Genomic DNA, 21689 nt, shown 5'->3' with positions numbered 1-21689 from the left:
ACGCAATAAGCACCTACAATATAATTTGATATTAGTACTGATGCATTATGCAGAAACTTAATGGGTTAATCTAATGAAGCTGAATTTTAACAACTTAATAGATGTTTCATAATACCTTCAACAGTTTTTTATATTTTAGAAACTAAACATTTGTTTATGTAATTATTGAAAAGCATAGAATGTGTCAATGTAGCATGAAAAAGGGTGGTAGGTGAGTTTGCAGGTGCAGTGAACATTTCCATGGTAACAGCGAGTTCCACCAATCAAAAGACCTTTTTTATTAATGTGCATAAAGAAGCCAAGAAAAGATGGAAGAATCTCCAAAAGGCATCAAATGACAGATTAGACATTTGCATAATATGTCACAAAAAGTTAGATTTTATTTCCATCATTTACACTTTCAAAATAACAGAAAACAAAAAAATGGCGTCTGCAAAAGTTTGGGCTACCTGCAGAGTTTCTAGTATGCACCGCCCCCTTTGGAAAGCCCCTTTTAAAACTTTCCCCGTTTGAGCCTGTTGGGTGCAAAATCTAGCAGGAGGATAACACAGTGTGGACAGAACCGATTAATTTTTCTTGATACTGACAGCTCTCCAAATTACAAACAACAGAGCTATGTGTTAAAATTGACCAGAGTTCTTTTCATTTTTTTCTTCAAAGGCAGCACAACATGTAGCCTCGTTTTGGCCTCTGCTGCAATGACTCGTGTGAGAGGTCTCATGGAACCACATGAGCTGGAGTTGATTCCTTTGTCAGATCCTTGAAGAGGTTGGTGAGCATGTGTCCCATGTTTGATTAATTGAATAAAGATATGCCATTGCCATTGTAAAACTGTCACAGTGTCTTTTTATTGACTGCATTACATTAAATCTGCATCACCACGTTATCCATTAATCTGAGTCTTGGCACACCCCCATTTTAAACAAAGTGAGAGGTTTAACCATTAAATCATTTTGCCTGATGTTTTCACTCCCTCCCAGGGGGCCTGACTTCTTCAACAAAATTAGTAAAACTCAAAGCTGCACGCGATAGGACAGCTAGGACCTTGGACCACTCCTAGGACCACTACAGATTAGGAGAGTTGAATCCTTGTAACAAAGCTGGAATTGTGTTAAGCCTTTTTTCCAGCTGAGGATGGGCAAAACAAAAGACTCCTCAGTGGAGGAGAGAGCCAAATGGGACAACAAGGTTCAGTACCTGTTAACATGTATTGGCTTTGCAGTGGGACTTGGAAACGTCTGGCGATTTCCTTATCTGTGCCAAATCTATGCAGGAGTTGAGATGCTATTATATGATTCCATTATCATATTCAGGGCTTTAAAGTGCTCATATTATGCTAATTTTCAGGTTCATAATTGTGATAAAAACACGTTTAAAACTTGCCCTGTTTAAGCTTGTTGGGTGCAAAATCTAGCAAGAGGATAACATGGTGTAGACAGCACCGATGTTTTAATTTTTTCTTGCCACTGAAAGCACTCCAAATTGACTGGAATGTTCCTTCAATCTATTTCCATCTGATGCCACCTACTGGTCAGGCGGTAATTATTCAGTCAAATGCTTTCTTCATTTGAGCACAGAAGCATGTGCAAGAAAGACAGTGCTGGACTCATGTAGCTGCTGAATGTATTTCTGATACACTTCTGCCATTGGTCTGTAAGTAAAATATGTAAATAATTACATAACATTTGCATCTTTTAAAAGGAATTTCTTGTTAAAATGTTTCCATAGTTTTGTTAAAGCAACACTAGAGAACTTTTTGTACCTTAAAGCAGAGGCGGACTTAGCATTAGGCAAAGGTAGGCAATTGCCTTAGGCCCCAAGCTACCAAGGGCCCCATAAAACGCCTCATAAACTCATGGTTACAATTTGTTGTCTTACTTTTCACCTATTAATTATATCTCCAAACATTGATACTCTAAAGTGCTATCTGATTGTTTAATTCATGATGAGAAACTCCCCCCAGTCCCCACTACATTGAACTATTCCATTATCCTACTGCGCATCTGCGTGTGTTTGTAAATAAATAGGCTCGTTCGAGATGAGCCAGGTCTGCACAGAATCGATCACCGGCGATCGGCGCCCGTTGCATGCTGGGTAGATTTGTGTCCGACTTGATCCCGACTTGCTCTGACGTCATGCACACGTGGGCAACGGAAATCTCACGAGAGCAAGGCGGCCGCAGTTCTGAGACGCAGGCGGCGCAGTTGCTTTTCACCGACTGCAAGAGCCAGGCGGACCCAGGCGGACCCAGAGCATGCTGGGAAACGCCGGCTTCTCAGCTGATTTAACACCTGATTGGTTTACAACATGATGACGTTTTATATAAACTTTTTATTGTTTTTGAATCGGAGGGATTTTAATTGCTATTTGTCTGATTTAAAGACTTATTCTGTCCAGAACACATGTTGTGTGGCTGATAGTTACGTTTAGAAGTCAGAGAGACTAAATCTGAGCAGATCACGGATCATCTACAGTCTGTTGTTAATTAAAATCAGCAACAGATCTCATGTAGAACATTCTGAGAGCTACTCTGTCATAATTAAAACAACTGGAGACTGTCTAAAAGCTGATATTTGGGTCTGATTATATTTTATTAAATCGGAATCGCACCACAGTGTTTTTGTCACTTCCTGTCCAGCCTGAAGGCTGCTCGAATCGGCTGGAAACTGTCCGACTTTACCGCAGCTTTTTGTCACCGCCCCCCGCTGCTGTCGCCTGCTCTCGTCTGCTTTACAGGCGAGGCGCAGTTCATCTCGAACGAGCCTAATGGCTCAGCATGCTGTAAGCTGGAGAGTACAGACGGTTGAAAAATGAAGCGAAGCTACCGTAGTGGTTCTGAAAAAAGGAAGAAGCGGGAAGAAAGCAGAACGTTTTAGCAAAACTTCCAAAGGTAACAACCTTTTTCACGACGGCTACTGACAACACGAACATTAACGTTACTAAAGAGCAGCAAGAAGCCGGTGCTTGCGCTAGCAATGCTAACACTGATGAAGAATAGTGTCAGCCCAGGTTGCTCTAGCAATGCGGGGGCTACATACAAGACAACCTTACAGGATCCTTCGAATAGAGATGGTTACGGAACTGCTGCTTTCACTGTCCATGATGATAACTATGGCAATGACGAAGAATGTGACACATATAATACTCAGCAACTAGACCCCGCGAGTAGCAGTCACCCTAATCAATGTGTTATGATTGAAGATGATCCAGCACTCTGGCCAAAACAGCTGTCAGACAGAGAGCACGTCTTTCTCAGATAAATAAGGACTGAAAAGGGGGAGAACAAGTGTTGTGGAGGGCCCCATGCCTATGTTTGCCTTAGGCCTCAATATGACTAAATCCGCCCCTGCCTTAAAGTAATGTTTCCCAAATCGTTTCAGAGGTTCATCAACTCGTAACAGGGTGAATGGCACTTCTGCATTTGCTTTGCGGCTCTCTACCGGCTAAAACCGCACTATGCAAGTTTACCAGATCTGGTAGCGGATCTGTGGTTCCAATGAGACGTAATGGGACAATTCCTCTTCCAACCTGTAGAAGCAGGAAAGGTTCTCTAGTGGAGCTTTAAAAAGTGCTAGCTAGCAGTTGCAGCAGCAGTAGCTAGCTCTGTGCGCTAAGTGCCTTTGTAACTTGCCAGAAATTGTGTATTTGTAAAAAAGGTTATGTGTGCACCTTCTGAATGCATTATGTAAATGTTTGTGTACTGATTTCTTTTTATCTAAAATGTTTTAGTTTTACAAAACAAAAGCAAAGGCTTCAGTAAAGTACAAGAAAGTCTGATGTATGTGTTTTGGAGGAATTTGAAGCTCGTAAATGTTTTTTTCCTGTCAGGACAAAACACCCAGTTCTGTACATTTTCCATTTCCTTTCCCCTGCAGCTCTACCAAGGGCGTGTTCGGGACTTGCTGGACATGCTGGGGGGCCTGTGTGCCCTCCCCTCCATCCCTCCTGGGCTCCACAGTGTGGGATGACAGATATCCACAAGGACGAGCCACAACCCCTCTAAAATTGGTCACCTTAAGAGAAGGTTACTGAAGGATGAGACCTACAAGGAACACTACGTGAAGTTCATGAATGAAGTTATTGAAAAGGGTGATGCCGAGGAGCTTCACAATAAAGGAAAGGAAGGAGAAAAATGGTACATACCCCACCACGGAGTCTACCACTTGAAAAAAACAGGAAAGCTCCGTGTTGGTTTTGATTGCTCTGCTAAGCACAAGCTTAAATAACCACTTGCTGACAGGCCCAGACCTAATTAATAATCTGACTGGTGTGCTTATGAGATTCAGGCGGCACAACACTGCTCTGATGTGCAACATAAAGAAGATGTTTCATCAGTTCCATGTGCAGGAGTCTGACAGAGACTATCTACGTTTCCTCTGGTGGAAGGATGGAAATCTCAGCACTGAGCCATAAGAATTTTGCATGAAGGTACATCTTTTCGGTGCTGCATCATCAACTGGATGCGCCAACTATGGGTTGAAGCGCTTGGCCAAGGAGAATGAGAACTTGTTTCCCCTTGGCTCACAGTTCATCATGAAGGTTTTCTATGTTGATGACGGTGTTACAAGCACAGCAACTACTGATGAAGCTATTCAGCTTGCAAAGGAGGCTCAGAAACTCTGTGCTACAGGTGGTCTAAGACTGCACAAGTTTGTGTGTAACACAAAACGGTGTTAGAGAGACTACCTCCATCTGAGTGTGCAATCGAGGTAAAGGCTCTCGACCTTGCCTTCAACGATTCCACATTGGAAAGAGCCTTAGGGATCCATTGGCACATTGAATCTGACACCTTTAGATTTTGTATATCCCTGAAAGATCAGCCCGCAACCCATCGAGGCATACTAATCATGGTGGCCTCTGTTTATGACCCGCTGGGCCTCATTGCTACCTTCCTGCTAATCGGTAAAAGGATTCTGCAAGAAATGTGCAAGCATAGTACAAGTTGGGATGAACCCCTCCGTGGTGATCTACATCCAGCGTGGGAGAGCTGGAAGAGCGATCTTGCAAATTTGGAGAAAATCAACATACCTCGTTGCTATGTGCCACCTGACTTTGGACACGTCTTGAGAAGAGAGCTTCACCACTTCTCTGATGCAAGCACACACGGATATGGCCAATGTTCCTATTTGAGACATTTAAGTGAAAATGGAAATGTTCACTGCACTCTGCTTATGGCAATGTCCAGAGTAGCTCCCATCAAAGTCACAACTATTCCCAGATTAGAAGTGACAGCTGCTGTTGTTTCAGTTGTAGTGAGCAACACTCTGAAGGAGGAGCTTGGTCTCACAGACATTGACGAGTACTTCTGGACTGACTCCAAAGTGGTCTTGGGGTACATCAATAACAAGGCACAGCGTTTCCACACATTTGTGTCAAACAGAATACAAAAGGTACGTCTCAGCACAACTCCAGAGCAATGGAGATACGTCCCAACTGATAAAAATCCTGATGATCTCGCCTCAAGAGGCTAAAGTGCAAGTAAACTTCTCACATCAAATTGGTTTACAGGACCTCAGTTTCTATGGGAGAAAGAACTTCCCTCAGCTGCGTACACTGTCGTAGAAATCCAGATTGGCAACCCTGAAGTCAAAGGGTTTCAGACACTGAATGTACAGACTAGGGAACAAGTAAGTCTCTCAGATCGCGTGTCAAGGTTTTCTTCATGGTACAAGGCCACGCAAGCAGTGGCACGTCTCCTCCGCCGTGTCAACCGGCAAGTCAACAGGTCATAGTTCTGTGAAGGAGAGAGAAGACGCACAGTGCATTATCAATAAGGACTTACAAAGACAAGTTTATCCAGAGGAGATCAAGCTCCTCGTAAAGGAAGCTCAACTTCCATCTCAGAGCAAATGTATGTTTTTCTTGACCAAGATGGACTCCTCAAGGTGGGAGGAAGGTTAAAAAATGCATCTCTCCCTGCATTGCAGAAACACCCGATGATAATCCCTAAGGATCATCATATCACCATCATGATAATGGCCCAGTACCATGAGCAGATCAGACATCAAGGAAAGGGTTTCACCATAAATGAGATAAGATCAAATGGATTTTGGATCCCAGGAATCAACCGAACTGTTGCTAAATATGTTCGTCAATGTGTAAAATGTCAAAAATTCAGTAGACCGACCGAGGAACAGAGAATGGCAGACCTGCCAACAGAATGTGTAAATCCATCACCTCCATTTACCTACTGCAGTATGGACTGCTTTGATCCGTTTCACACAAAACAGGGACGCAAGGAGCACAAGCGATATGGACTCCTTTTCACATGCCTTTCATGTCGGGCTGTTCACACAGAAATGTTGAATGACATGTCTACAGATGCCTTCATCAACGGACTTCGTTGTTTTCTTGCTGTAAGTGGAGCTGTACGCCAAATACGATGTGACCAGGGAACTAATTTTGTGGGAGCCAAAAATTAACTAAAGGAGGCTCTCAAGCAATTGGATGGAAATCGTATTACTACATTCTTGGCTCAAAAGCAGTGCAACTTCATCTTGAACGCTCCCCACTCAATCCTTGCAGGAGGAGTATGGGAAAGGCAAATCAGAACAGTGAGGAACGTGCTTCGTTCCACTCTCTCAATATCCCCAGGTAGGCTGGATAATGCCTCACTTTGGACATTCTTCTATGAGGCAATGGCCATTGTGAACAGCAGGCGGCTCACAGTCGACAACCTAACTGATCAAGACAGTCCTGAGCCACTAACACCCGATCACCTGCTCACAAGGAAGTCTGTTGTTGCATTACCACCTCCTGGCAGCTTCATCAAAGAGGACATGTATGCTCATAAGAGGTGGTGTCATGTTCAGTATCTTGCTGAACAGTTTTGGAGTCGTTGGAAAAGAGAGTACCTTTCTAATATCGCCATCAGACAACGCTGGCACACTCCAAGAAGGAACCTAAAAGTCGGTGACATTGTCATAGAAAGGGTAGAGGATTTGCCACGGAATGAGTGGAGATTGGCTAAAGTTGTACAAACAACTACTGATAAAGATGGACTTGTGAGAAAGGTAAAGATACGTCTCGGTGAACAGAAGATGAGAAAGGAGGGACAAAATTCTGGCAAGCCATCCATCATCGAACGCCCAGTTCAGAAGCTGATCCTGCTCCTAGAGTCAGTTTGAAGACCTAACAACCATGTCCTTTCTCTATACAAAGAGTTGAAATCATAGACTCATAAATGGACATATGATATGAGACTATTGTTCGCTTTTGTCCTTAGTAAGTATTCAGTTGGGTAAATTATTTGCCTTTACATTCTATAATGTTCTGTAAAGCATTAATATTTTGGTGGGAGTGTAAATTGCCCAAATAGTGTTTCTATGGTTGTCATTTTCCGACGCAAATGCTTTTATTATGAAAGTTCCGAAAACCAGAAAAAGAAAAAGCGGTCTAACGAAGGCATTCAGTAATATTGTTTAGCACCTGGCTGTTAGAGGCACAAGGTATGTTAGTTTTACACTTCATTTTTATTCTGAGTTACTATTGTGTACCGTTTTGTAGTTTTGCTGAGATCAGAGAATACAAGTTTGCAAGTTAAACTAACAGTAGCATATTGCCATTAGCCCGCCACTTGAGAGATACTACAGCAAATTGTATGTAAAATGAAGGTGTTGTGTTTTTCCATGTTTTTCTCAGCTCTTACGGTGATTCAAGATATTCAAGCTGTAATAAGGAATGTTGCAAAGGGAAAATAAAGATTCCTGAATCATCAGTTAATAAAGAGCCCGACCATTATTCAGCCGGGGACGCCACACAGTTTATTGCCACCTTTTATTAGATTTTACAAGTGCAGGAAATAGTTCAGGTGGATGAATTTTACAGAAAATAAATAAAATTATAAAGCACCTTTTGTGCTCTGCTGTCATCCTCTTTACAGGGAAGTGCAGTCTAAAGCGGCGTCTGTGGGATCTGGGGCTTGCCAGGGTTTGACAAGACCCCAGAGGACTTTTTGGCCATCCAGATGTAGACTGTAATAGACTACCAGCCAGCCCCAATTACAGCTCCTCACTCATCACAACCATGAAACCCTCATCAGCTCAACAGTAAGTATTTTTGTTTTTCTAATCCTCAGGGTGAAAATAAGATCAGTGGATCTGATCTTCAGTGTGTGCCATGTCTCCATTACAAAGTTGGGAAAGACTCCTTAGAGAGAAAAATAGTCCTTTGCCATCCCATATAAAACACTAAAATGATAAACTACAGTCATAAGCACATCAACCAACATATCAATAAGGATGGATAACTGAAATTCATCCACCTACTGTAGTGGACCCCGCCTCATCCCACCGCTATTTGTCTGGACTTTGTGCTAGTTTTCCACACAGAAGACATGCTACTTCTTTTGTGACATGTAAGATCATTTGTATGTAAATAAGTTCACAGAAATATTATCAGACATGAATAAGTCAAATGATGACTTTAATTTATTTTATTTTTTTACATTACACTTACAATCTTTTGGAAGGCTCACATAAATCAAATAGTTTTCATAAACAGTAGAAAGCTTAAGATCTCATTAAAGGATTCATTGGGACATTTAAAGGTGCTCTAACAGCGTTTTTCCACTCCTGGTAACAGCTCGACTTGACTCGCCTCTACTCAACTCGGCGCATTCTGCGTCCGTTGTCCATTGCAAATTGAGTAACGCCTCAGCGTGGCTGGTCACCATAGCTACGCGTGACGATGTAATTTTCAACGCGACTCCCAACAGCACGTCGGACAGTTGCCACAGCCAGAAGAAATGTTTTGTTTCAAAAGAAGCTGAAGGAAGCAACAAAAATCACCGCTAAAAAAACAGGAGTTTGGGAATTCCGACGGAGTTCAGACGTTGACATGACTATTGTTCGCCGACACAAAAGGGTAAGTTAAGTTTCCTGGTAACGTCAGCTAACATTTGCATGTGTTAGGGGCCCCGGTCAGTATTTACTACACGCTATATGAAGTAGATGAACTTTAGCAACCATGATTACACACCAAAATACGTCTGCTGTGTACCTTTTGTGTTTCAGAGCATTCACGCTTTGCAAAATCGCCGCCGCAGACCGTCTGGTGGGCGATGTCCGACTGGTGAGATCTCTGGTTCTGACCTGCTGGACTTCGCATAATCTTTATGAGAGTCATGAAGAGGCTTGTGACAACAACTGGGATGCATCTGGGACAGCAGAGTCCCAGGGGGGGACACTGTCACAGGTTGCAGAGGATGAAGACCGGGATGTACGCAAGGGTTTGATGCGCTACTTGAAAAGGTAAATAAAAACTTTTCTTGGATATATTGTCTTGTTTTTTTTAGGTAACAGTGTGCAATATTGGAAACGACATAAAGCCCCTAATAGCCCTTAATATTGAACATTTGAAAAGTGAGAATAGTGCAGAGAGTAGATAATCTGTCGGTGTCTGGCTAGATTTTTTTTTTAAATGTCCCGTTTGTTCTGGACACACACTCCGCACTCTTGTTTGCTATAAACGCAGTGATCCGACCAACCAGCCGTCTGCAGGTTTCCACGTCACCTTTTGGTATCGCCTCAGCTCGCTTGGAACCTCGACTGAGGTAGTACTAAAAAAGTACCTGGTAGCAGGTCCCAAGGACTTTTTCTCGTAATGGAAAACCAAAAAAAGCAAGTAGATTCGAGGCAAGTTGAGTAGATACCACGCAGTGTAAAACCGCCATAAGCAGTGTTGGGTCATGGCACTTCTTGTTGACATTCAAAGTATTTTCAAATAGAACGCAGCTAGCTCCCTTCTCCCTCCCTTCCGTGCTTCCACGCACTAGTAATAAGTCAGCTGTCTGGTGAATTAGGATGAAATTTCATAGAAGCACTGGCAAAGATCAGGACGTCCTTTTCGGTTCAGTAACACTGTTACTTGCAACATTTTCTTAAGCTCTCTGGTTCTTCTGTTCCTGTGTTTCAACCTCAAAGCCGTTGTTGAAGTAGGAATTTAGGTTGGTGCGAACAGAGGACTTCTTGAGTCTACAGCAGATCAGTTTGTAGAGAGCCACCAGAGGGATGGAGATCACAGGTAGTACACAGAGGAGGAGGATTATGGCAAACACCCAGTCTGGATAGGGCTTCACTTCAGTTTGGGGGAATAGTTCCTGAAGAAAAAGACAAAGCAGTATAATATATAAATAATTGAAATTTGCTAATTGTCTTTATTCCCCCTTCAAAATGGAGACCACTCTCATAAGGTATCTGTGTGCTAAATATGAAGCCACAGCCAGCATGTGATTAGATAAGTTTAGCTTAGCTTAGTCCTGCATTGCCAGACCTATCTCCACAGGGCTGTGGAGTAAGGTTTGACTCTACCACAGATACATTCTGGGGTAGAAGAAAAAACACTGGTTTAGTGTTTTTTTTTTTTTTAAACCAATCACATTTGTTCTAGACGGAGCTAAGCTTTGGACAAAGTGACATTGGCTCTGCAAAATGGTCTCAAGAAGGAACTTGTTTTTTTGTGGTTTTGCACCCCACAAAAGAAAACTAAGTTAACCGTTCACCCAATACAGTACCATCATGTCTATAAATTAGCTGGATAAATGGTTAAACTGTATTTGCTCTTACTAGTGTATCACCATGTGTCCATAGTAATCCCCACCAACTGGTCCTAAAGCACACCTAATTAGATAGTAAATGGTCTAAACATATTCTTCAAAAATCAATCACCAAAAGAACAAAGCAAGCCTGCCTTGTTACATTATCCAAATTTTCATCAAAACGTGGCATTGTCATTGTGTAGCTTGCTAGCTCGAAGTTTGTTGTTGTCTACCAAAGCAAGGGATTTTGAGAATGGCAACACAGAGAGCAGGAGCATATGGACATCCAGTACATGAGATGTCCAGGCAGTTATCCTGGAAATGTACCCTTACTATGGGTAGTTTAACTTTAAAGTCACTTTGGACTCAGTTCTACTGAAATCTTGACATCTCCATGTCAGTACCCTCTCTTTGCTTACATAGGCTGGGTTCCATGTGGGATAAGATGGGTGTGTCTGTGCCTGGATGACCACATAGGCAATCAACACCACCAGGAGCATTAAAGGACTGATCACCATCCAGCATGCCTTCCAGAAGATGTTAGGCCTGTTCCCAGTCATGACATAGATGTCTTCACTGAAACTGTCAGAAGTTACAGGAACAAGAGAAAATGTTTAACACGTTGGGATCTAAATAATTTTAAAGGTCCCAAGACATGGTGCTCTTTGGATGCTTTTATATAGGCCTTAGTGGTCCCCTAATACCATATCTGAAGTTTATTTCACAAAATTTAGCTTTGGTGCAGAATTACAGCCACTAGAGCCAGTTCTACGAGGAGCTTGCCTTAGGACGTGCCATTTTTGAGTCTGTAGCTTTTGAGGAGGAGAGAGGGGGGGTAAGGTGGAGGCTGGGGGTGTGGCCATGACTAACTGCCACTTTGCTTGTTTGAAAGCCATGATGTCTCTCTCTTTCTCATGGGCGGACAAAATTCTCTGGGTATGCAAAGCAGAGAAAGCGGAGGTAACCTTGGTAACCGTAAGGGTCAAGATTCTAGATCAGCCCATCTAAGCTTTCATTTTCTTAAAGGCAGAGCAGGAGACCCAGGTCTCAGTTTACACCTATCGCCATTTCTAGCCACTGGGGTGACCATAGGCAGGCTGAGGGAACTCATATTAATGTTAAAAAACCTCATAAAGTGAAGTTTTCATGCCTTGGGACCTTTAAGCTCATTGGACCATACAGAATACTAATGAAGAGGTTAACAAGTTACTTTTTCATTCCATGGACATAAATGACTCCAGTAATCTCAAATAATGCAATGATCAGCAGAGGTACAGAGCCCACGTAGCTGTTGAAGACCTCCACCCAGTAGTTCCCTGAACCCAGGGTGAAGATGAGAGCCGCCAAGAAGGCTACCAAGCAGATGAGTGCTAAGGAAGTGAGAAAAAAAAGCTCAAAGGGGAGTTCAAAGGGGAAAACATGTATCCTTTATAACTTTTTAGAACAAGCTGATTTGCAGGCACCTGTTATGAGTTCTTTTGGCATCCACTTAGGCACTAGTTTGAGGTCGTTGATGGGCGTGAGGACTCCCTCTATGTTGCCAAACATGGAGGAGAGACCCAAGCTGAAGAGCATGACGAAGAACAGTATTGCCCATATCTGCGAGCCTGGCATCTCTATCACTGCTTCGGTGAACACAATAAAAGCCAGGCCAGTACCTGAAGCGCTCTTAGGGAGAGAGGCAAGAAAATAATGAGGAAGCATGAACTGACTGTACATATTTGAACGGTACTCAATATACTGTACTCCAGAAAAGGAAAGGGGAGGCGAGTGCAGATAACAACCAGGATTTAAGGTCAGAGGGAAACTAGAAAAATGAGACTCAGACAAAAGAATGCAATGTACAAGATTAGATGTGTTTTCAAAGTTAAAATACCTGGTCAAGGAACGTTTGCAGGTCACAGTGCGTCAGGTCCAGACTGGCCACCTCACCTGGAGATGTTCCATTTAAATACTCGAGCCAGTGATCATAGTTCTCTACAGTTATGTTCTGGTCTGAAAACTCAAAGTAATTGGTAAGAGCCAAGATGTTTCTGCAGATGAGATTCAATTGGCCTCATTAGTATCAAAAAGAAAGCCAATAGAAGCTTTAGAATTACATAAAGTATGTGTGTGTGTGTATATACCCCTCAACACAGGAGTTGTAAGCAGTGGTGGCTTTAAATCCCAGAATGGCAAAGATGGGAATGGAGGCGTAGAGAGATGTGGCACTATTTATTACTCCTACTAGAACAGCATCCCTCTCACAGTTGTTTCTAGGACAGAAAACAGAAAAACAGAAAAAAGACATTTCAATTTTATTGAGGGTGTTAAGGGGCCCTGTGGTCTATAACAAATGTTCTAAAGTGCAATGGGCAAGTGCATTTAGGGCTTTCCCAACTAAAGTTTTTCTAGTTCTAGTTAGTTCCATAATGTCCCTTTTTTGGGATCAGTAAATATCTATCTATGTATCTATCTATGTATCTATCTATCTATCTATCTATCTATCTATCTATCTATCTATCTATCTATCTATCTATCTATCTATCTATCTATCTAAATGGCACGTAATCTGGGTGCAAAGTAAGGCACAAAGGGGTTTATTTTAGTCTCTTAATCATAGGTGTGTTTTGGGTGTAACATGAATTAAAACAATCAGAGTGGCAACCCCCCATATCCTTTAAAAGCCAAGTGTGCATTGCTATTTAAATGGTGGATTCAGCAAATTGAAGATGCGAGTGGTTTTCTGCTGAGGAAATGTATCTGATCTATGTGACGTGAAAGCGCAAATGCAACGATAACCTATTTCACTAAGGAGGAGCGCTGGTCCGCATTCTTGTGTGTTACAAGTAGAGTGTACCCATTGCAAAACCCTCCTACTGTATACAGGTGCATTCTACTATCTGAATAATGCAGCCACTCTAATAAATACAATAAATAGCAGGAAAATACTGCACCCTTGACTTTAGGCCAAGTTTTTATTGGTCAATAGCGTAATCACTTTCTGCTGCCGCAAGATAACAATGTGCCAACAATGCACCTGACCTGACCACACCTCATGGTCGGTCTGAAACTAGCAATGAAAGTTGTGCTTGCTGCGCTTTGTACCTTTGTACCTGCGTTTGTTTTAGTGCTTACCTCTTTTCGTTGTAGCTGGAGAAAGCTATGAGACCTCCAAAGGCCACAGAGAGAGAGAAGAAGATCTGGGTGGAAGCATCCAGCCACACCTGAGGGTTCTTCAGTATCTCCCACTGCAGCGTGCACGCAGCACATCAGGTCATTGTGTCTGGCATACAATCTTACATAAACCTGTATGGGCAACAAGTGACCAAACTCACATTAGGAGTGAAGAGGTACACCAGTCCATCAGTTGCTCCAGGCAAAGTGAGGGCACGGATCAGGAAAATAGTCAGCACCAGGTAAGGGAATGTGGCTGTCACATACACAGCCTGAAACATGCAAACGTATGATATAGCATTATTCATAAAATTCATTATTCACACGATTTTATCTCTTTCTGTCAGCAGTAATGTCATGTATGTGTGGTACAGTGGTTGATTTTGAAGAATATTTTTCACTAGATAAACAGACCTTTCCTACGGACTTGATGCCTTTGATGCAGCAGATGTAGACCACACACCAAGCACTGGCCAGACAGATGACCAGCCACCACTGCAGGGAGCCGCTGGTCTCTATGTCAGGTGTTATGTTCAGAGTCTCACGGTACCAAAAGTAGTTCACTGGAGTGCTCTTCTCACACTCCACATTATAGCCTATTTAGATGCAGACACAAGCGAGAAAATGACATCTATGACATTCTTTTTCTAGGACTTAATCTGAACATTATTACGTTTTTTTTTGGATTAATCATGCATCAGCTTTTGTAACGGAGTTCATTTTCTGTATGTATAGAGTAAACATTTCTTCCGTTTTCCATCAAGAGATGTGTTCCCGCATAGTTGTATTTAAAATGTGTAAAATGTATAGCATTTATTACGCTTACGGAAAACAAATGAGACTATATGATTTTAGTTTTTTGTCTGTGACTCCTTCATCCATCTTTCACTGAGCAAAAGCATGCTATTTATGCATTTGGTGCAGAACCCCTTTGTGTCATAAAAATAAAAATCCAATCTAAAAAATAAAGTCTGACCTGGATTGCCACGTAAAGCCTGAATGTTAAGAGTCCTTTTGCATCTTGTAAAGTTATTATAATTATGCTAGTTTCTCAAACTAATTGATACAGTTTAATTGTACATGGTATAGACAATACTTCTGTCAGTGGGCAGTGGCAAGCGCAGTGTGTGACAAAATATCAAGAGCAGCTAGAATGATTGGTAGAGTTTCTTGATACCTGTGAGGTTATCATTGAGTGGACACTGGCTCCAAGGCAGGGGGTCTTGGAACGAGTGAAATAAATACCACAGCACCCAGGCCAGGATGGTGTTGTAGAAAATGTCTACCAGGAATGACACTATCATGGAGGCAATTCCTACACACAGGAAATAAAGGGCATTTTAAGTACCACAAATAAGTATTAATCTGACAAATAAATACCCTAATAAATGTTACTAATAATTCTAGGCCACCCACCGACTCCACCCAGTAGTGGTGAGATGGAGTTCCAGACACCGATGCTGCCCATGCGGAGCCTCTGTCCTATAGCCAGCTCCAGGTAGAGCAGGGGGAGGCCCTCAAACACCAGCGCTATCAGGTAGGGGATGAGGAATGCACCTGAAGACATGAAGTAAACATTACCTCACAGTTAATATGCAAGATTTGTATCAGTTGTCAGACTTCCTCAACATACTTGTATATGTAAAATGATCAGCGCCAAATGTGGTTAAAAATTAACTTAAAGCTACAGTAACAATTTGGCTGGGGATGTAAGAAGCAAACAACACTGTGTCATTTTGAACCGTCAGGCTGCAGAAATTCAATTCAATTCAATTTTATTTATAGTATCAATTCATAACAAGAGTTATCTCAAGACGCTTTACAGATAGAGTAGGTCTAGACATTTGGAAATGATTCCAGATTGGTCTGTTTTCCGCCAAGAAATTTGGGCAGTTTTGTGTGTGTTTGGCTTGGAAACCTACTTTTTATCTGGCAACTCTGCTTGTAGTACCAATCCTACATTTCCCATTAACGCTACGTTGTGACGTGTCGTGCAACCGTTGGCACTTGCCTAGCATTCGTGGTATAGATTACGAACGGACAGAAAGGAACAGCAACAAACAAACCAGAGGAACTGAATTTAAGTAAAGTTAGTTAAGAAAACAAGGAACGTGGCTAAAGTCTGACTGGCTGGTAACTTCAAAAATCAACAAGTCGTGTTGTCTGGTGATCAAAAAGTTAAAGTATATTATGCTTTTTGGTGTTAATCGTTCCTTTATTGTGATATATATCTTTTTTTGCATGTTATAGGTTTACAAAGTGAAAAAGCCCAAAGTCCACCCCAAAGTGACCATCTTCCCTGAATATGATAATGGCATCATATAATAGCGTCTCACCTCCTCCATAGATTTGGCACAGATAAGGAAATCGCCAGACGTTTCCAAGTCCCACTGCAAAGCCAATACATGTTAACAGGTACTGAACCTTGTTGTCCCATTTGGCTCTCTCCTCCACTCCGGAGTCTTTTATTTTGCCCATCCTCAGCTGGAAAAAAGGCTTAACACAATTCCAGCTTTGTTACAAGGATTCAACTCTTCTAATCTGTAGTGGTCCTAGGTAGTGGTCCTAGCTGTCCTATTGCGTGCAGCTTTGAGTTTTACTAATTTTATTGAAGAAGTCAGGCCACCTGGGAGGGAGTGAAAACATCAGGCAAAATGATTTAATGGTTAAACCTCTCACTTTGTTTAAAATGGGAATGTGCCAAGACTCCGATTAATGCATAACGTGGTGATGCAGATTTAATGTTATGCAGTTATGCAGCAAAAGACACTGTGACAGTTGTACCATGGCACTGCTATATCTTTATTCAATTAATCTAACATGGGACACATGCTCACCAACCTCTTCAAGGTTCTGATGAAGGAATCGACTCCAGCTCATGTGGTTCCGTGAGACCTACCACACGAGTCATTGCAGCAGAGGCCAAAACGAGGCTACATGTTGTGCTGCCTTTCAAAAGCGAACTCGGAGAATTCCGGTCAATTTTAACACGTAGCTCTGTAGAGAGAAAAATGAAAACAATCGGTGCTTCCTTTACCGTGTTATCCTCCTGCTAGAGTTAGCATCCAACAGGCTTAAACAGGGCAAGTTTTAAATGCGTTTTAGCCTCCAAACCTCCATACCTCTGTTTATTTCCTGTTTTCCTGTGAAGTCCACACTCGTTGAAACACGCCTTTCTGTCACATCTACCGCAGTCATTCGCTGTGTGCACTCAGAAGGAATAACTTCACATGGCTAGGCACTTGTAATGACATTTTGAATTTGTTTAGAGGCTAAAAACACAACTTGCCTGTTTATCTAGCAGGGGGATATACGGTGTAGACAGTACCGAGTGTTTTAATTTTTCTTGCTACTGAACGTACTCCAAATTTACAAATGGACTGGAATTCTCCTTTAATAAATTAAATGTTAAAATCTATTTCCATCTGCTGCCATCTACTGGTCAGGCGGTAATTATTCAGTCAAACGCTTTCTTCATTTGAGCACAAAAGCATGTGCGAGAATGACAGTGCTGGACTCATGTAGCTGCTGAATGTATTTCTAATACACTTCTCCCGTTTGTCTGTAAGTAAAATATGTAAATAATTACAAAGCATCTTATAAAAGGAATTTCATGTTCCTTTCAAAGTGTTCCATAGTTTTGTTAAAGCAACACTAGAGAACTTTTTGTACCTTAAAATAATGTTTCCCAAATCATTTGAGTGGTTCATCAACTCGTAACAGGGTGAATGGCACTTCTGCATTTGCTTTGCTGCTCTCTACCGGCTATAACCGCACTATTTAAGTTTACCAGATCCGGTAGCGGATCTGTGGTTCCAATGAGACGTAATGGGACAATTCCTCTTCCAACCTGTAGAAGCAGGAAAAGTTCTCTAGTGGAGCTTTAAACGTGCTAGCTAGCAGTTACAGCAGCAGTAGCAAGCTCTGTGCACTAAGTGCCTTTGTGACTTGTAGCTGTTGAAGTTGAGCGTAATTCAGGCTGTAACATTATAGTACACTTAATGTATTTGTTCATTGTGTATACTTAGTACTGTATGCAACCATTTATAATTATAATTATAAAGTTAGTATTGTAAATATTGTTATGTGTTTGTACAAAATTTAATATTTTTCTGAATTATTCAGAATTATGTAAATGTTTGATGATTTTATGTTTTATTTTTGAAATTAGTACAGCAAATAAATGTATTACAAACCTTTATCATTACAATACTAAAATGTTACTGAGGAATTTTTGAATCATTGTTGAGGATCTCAGTTTTAACAAAAGAAAAAAAGTAAACAAGACTTCAGTTAAGTACAAGCAAGTCCAGATGTAGTGTTTATTGGAGACTTTGAGTATTAACAGGCGTCTAGATTTGCACAGCAAACCCCGCTGCGAGGTCACAACACATCTCATACTGACATTGAAAATTCTTTCCTACTATCCATGAGTTGTTGTTAATACATGCTGTGAGCGTCTGCACGTTTTCCATTTCCTTTAACTGCTGCAGCTCTACCAAGGGCGTATTCGGGACTTGCTGGAAATGCTGGGGGGCCTGTGGCCCTCCCCTCCATTCCTCCTGGGCTCCACAGTGTGGGGGATGACATATAACCACAAGGACGAGCCACAACCCCTCTAAAATTGTTAAGGTTGGTTTTGTCTCCGGGCAGAGACTGACAAATAGTTTTGAATGAATGATTTATTTAATGCTGTCATATGTAGTCATTTGATGATGATACTACTGCTACTAAAAACTCTAATTTTGCACTCTGTGAAAATAGGTTTAAATTTCTTCATTCATTCATTAATTCCTTTCTATGCATTTCTATGGTAGATTTTAAGTGGAGCCTATAGAGAGTTGTGATAAACTGGTTGAAGTGATTGGCCAGGGGCTGGTGGTGTCCAGCTACCAGAGATGGGAAGTAACGAAGTACAAGTACTTCGGTACTGTACTCAAGTAGATTTTTCTGATATTTTTACTTTACTTTACTATTTATTTTTGTGGCGACTTTTACTTCTACTCCTTACATTTTAACACAAATATCGGTACTTTCTACTCCTTACATTTTAAAAATGGCTCGTTACTTTCGTTTGTACAAGAGGTTATGTCGGACAATAGCGCGGACACGCGGCACACACCGCGAGCGGGTGCGCGCGCTACACGGAGAGAAAAGTGAGAGAAATTAAAAGTAGACAAGCTGTCCCGAGGATAACCAGCTGAGATTGTGTGTGAGAGTCTTTGAGAACTGTAAGTCGTATAACTCATGTTGTCAGTTTTCACTTAAGCCTGTTATTAGTCTATAGTTCTTCACATTTAAAGTAAGTTAGTAGTGGGTTTGGGTGTGTTCTTCACCTGTTAGCTAGGTTGCACGTTGATATTAATCAACACTTTCACAGCTTTATTCGCATGAGTTTTTTTGTTTTTTTTACCGAACTCCAGATACTGTAATTCAGTTGACAAGTGGATGGAAACTTAGCTAGAGAGAAGTTGTCTCCGTCTGTTTAACAGACAGACCTGGGGTGAAGTTGGAAACCAGAATCAGCTTTAATCCAGTCCTAATCTAGTCCTCAACTTCACATAATTTCACTGGAGTTATCCTTATTATTGTTTACGTCATCAATACCAAATTCAATCTAAATGGATGGGATATATCTACTGTACGTTGCATTTGACGCACCACTAAGACAACTCAACAGATTCAGCATTCTGCATTAATTCACAGCAAATCATTGAGGCTTGATGGCGCTAACGTTAGCACATAGTAGTATGGATGGTGCTAACGTTAGCACATAGTAGTATGGATGGTGCTAACGTTAGCACATAGTAGTATGAGGGCGACATGATTGAAAATGAAGAAAAACACCAAGACATTCCCATCATCCTCCGCCTTATCTGAGAGAGATGTTCGAGACAGTAGGCATCAAGAAGGACTCCTGGCCAGTGTGCTGGGGAACTTCTTCATTAATGTCTGTTTAGACATTCATATTTTAATCCTTTATTTTATTTCCAGAAGAGCATATGAGCACACACTACATGTAGATTAATTTACATTTTACAGGGGGAAAGATTAAAAATAGAAAACTGGATCTGTGAATTCTAACAGAATCACACTGAATTCATATCTTGCTAATAAGTCAGAATCTTATTAACCTGGAGCCCCAGTTTCTGTCATTATAATCATATATGTTATGTTTTAGACCTATTGGCAGACATATTTAAAATGTAGCCTTGCCATATAAAGACATGTCCTCCATGTCCACTGAAGTTCCTCAGCGTTTCTCTAGTAACATTTGTGTGCTCCAGGTAGCTTTCGCAAGGCTACTTTTACTTTTATACTTAAGTAAATCCAAGCCTGTACTTTGTACTTTTACTTGAGTAAAGAAGTTAAATCAGCACTTCCACTTTACGGAGTATTTTTTAACACAAGTATCTGTACTTCTACTTAAGTACGGAAAGTAAGTACTTTTGCCATCTCTGCAGTCTACTCTGCTGTCTCTGCTATGGTCACATGGAGTAGCAGAGGCATTAGTGAAAAGAAAGGTTACAGCTGACAGCCATGTATTTCTGTTAACGTCAACTTCTACAGATGTAATAACACATTTGTAGCAACAGAGGGCAGTGTTTCTGTATTGTAGCTCATTTCTATTTATTGAAGTCATTCTCTCTAAGTTCTGTAGATGTTTGATGAGACTGGTGGATAACTTCCTTCTGATCACCCCCAGCTTAACACTTTGTGACACACACCAGTTTTCCACTCATATTTACTGCTCACATGACACAAAATTATCAGCCAACATTCATCTTTTCTATCCTTTGCATTCTGTTTTGCTTCTTTTTTTTTTTTTTTTTAGATCAGACGTGTTTAAAGTTACACACATTTAGGTTAAGCATCTGTAACACTAAATGATGATAATAACAATAAAAATCTTTATTTGTAGAGCATATTTCAAAATCAAGTTCTGAAGAGCTTCAGAGGGAAAGCAAGTTAAAATCAACAAATTATAAAATCAAGTTACAAAATGTATATGGTTTATGAAATGTATACAACCAATTTACCAGAAATATAAAAGGAATTAAAGAAACTATGTAAATCTTTTTAAATCAAAATAGATTTTGCGATTAAAAAGTATGCATAGGAAACTTTTTCAAATTTAAAATAGAAAGTGCTATTGCTTGAGGTCATCAGCAATCAACAAGCAAAGACAGCTGAAGCACTTATCCCCGTTTCGAACATGACGTCAGCAGGGCTTTCAAGCATGTGAACACCAAGAAAGCAGCAGGACCAGACAGTATTAGTGGGCGGTTCAACAATGTGTGTGCGGACTAAGTTGCAACGGTCTTCACAATGATACTCAACCTTAACTGATGAAATGCTTTGAACGGCTGTAGAGGGATTACATCTACTTCTCATGATTTAGCACAGTGGACCCACTACAGTTTGCCTACCGTCCCAACGATCAATGGAAGATTCGGTGGGAAACACCATGTTGTGGTGATGAGAATATGGGGAAAGCTAGACAACATCAGTCATTCATAGGTCACAGGTCAGTGGGAGAGAATATTCGGCCAGTCTTTATTAACCAAACCCCTTCAAGTAGAAAAAATGTATGTGTCTCTACAGATTTCAGGGAATCTAGGCATCTGTTTTGATAAGAGAATGTTTTTGTGTACTGACTGTCTCTTTTGGAGTTCAGTGAAAACTAGGCTTTAGTTAGGCCATCTGTGTTTTAGGCCCTCTCAATGTCTTTGTTTACCTTAAAGGTTCAGCTAAGCGGTAAAGAGTGGCACTGGCAAGCGCACAGTTCAAAAGGCTATCAAACATTATGGCAAGCCAGCAATATCAGCAGGAAGACCAAACCTCCCTTTTCAAGAGCTTGGTCCTTTCGGTTCTGCTTTATGGATGCGAGACCGGGAAATAACCAAGGGAGAGGAGAAGAAGATAGACATCTTCCACACCAAAGCTTACGGAAGATTTTCAAGATTCGATGGAAACAACACGTCTCTAACAAGTC

The 21689-nt window shown here is 41.2% G+C and overlaps 1 protein-coding gene across 1 annotated transcript; it reads right to left on the bottom strand.

Moving 5' to 3' along the window:
* Window positions 1–9797: 9797 nt before the first annotated feature.
* On the bottom strand, window positions 9798–16171 carry LOC116674860 (sodium-dependent neutral amino acid transporter B(0)AT3). Its single transcript, XM_032507070.1, has 12 exons — window positions 16030–16171; window positions 15110–15250; window positions 14871–15008; window positions 14108–14289; window positions 13855–13965; window positions 13655–13767; window positions 12664–12792; window positions 12414–12570; window positions 12001–12205; window positions 11748–11907; window positions 10957–11119; window positions 9798–10099 (listed from the first exon to the last, which is right to left on the bottom strand). The coding sequence occupies exons 1-12, from the start codon at window positions 16169–16171 to the stop codon at window positions 9881–9883; spliced, it is 1860 nt and encodes a 619-aa protein (XP_032362961.1). The 3' UTR covers window positions 9798–9880.
* Between the last annotated feature and the right edge of the window lie 5518 nt (window positions 16172–21689).

This window comes from Etheostoma spectabile, unplaced genomic scaffold (genome assembly GCF_008692095.1).
Source record: "Etheostoma spectabile isolate EspeVRDwgs_2016 unplaced genomic scaffold, UIUC_Espe_1.0 scaffold00001214, whole genome shotgun sequence".
Lineage (NCBI taxonomy): Eukaryota > Metazoa > Chordata > Actinopteri > Perciformes > Percidae > Etheostoma > Etheostoma spectabile.
Note: the sequence above shows the minus strand (reverse complement) of the source record. Positions and strands in the feature narration are given on the sequence as shown.

Excerpts from the sequence above, each read along its gene's own strand:
- LOC116674860 (XM_032507070.1), bottom strand. The coding sequence starts at position 16,171 with ATGGGCAAAATAAAAGACTCCGGAGTGGAGGAGAGAGCCAAATGGGAC. Across the intron at positions 15,009-15,109 it reads ACCACTACTGGGTGGAGTCG|GAATTGCCTCCATGATAGTG; the intron begins GTGGGTGGCCTA and ends TCCTGTGTGTAG. Across the intron at positions 10,100-10,956 it reads CCACATGGAACCCAGCCTAT|GAACTATTCCCCCAAACTGA; the intron begins GTAAGCAAAGAG and ends CTTTTTCTTCAG.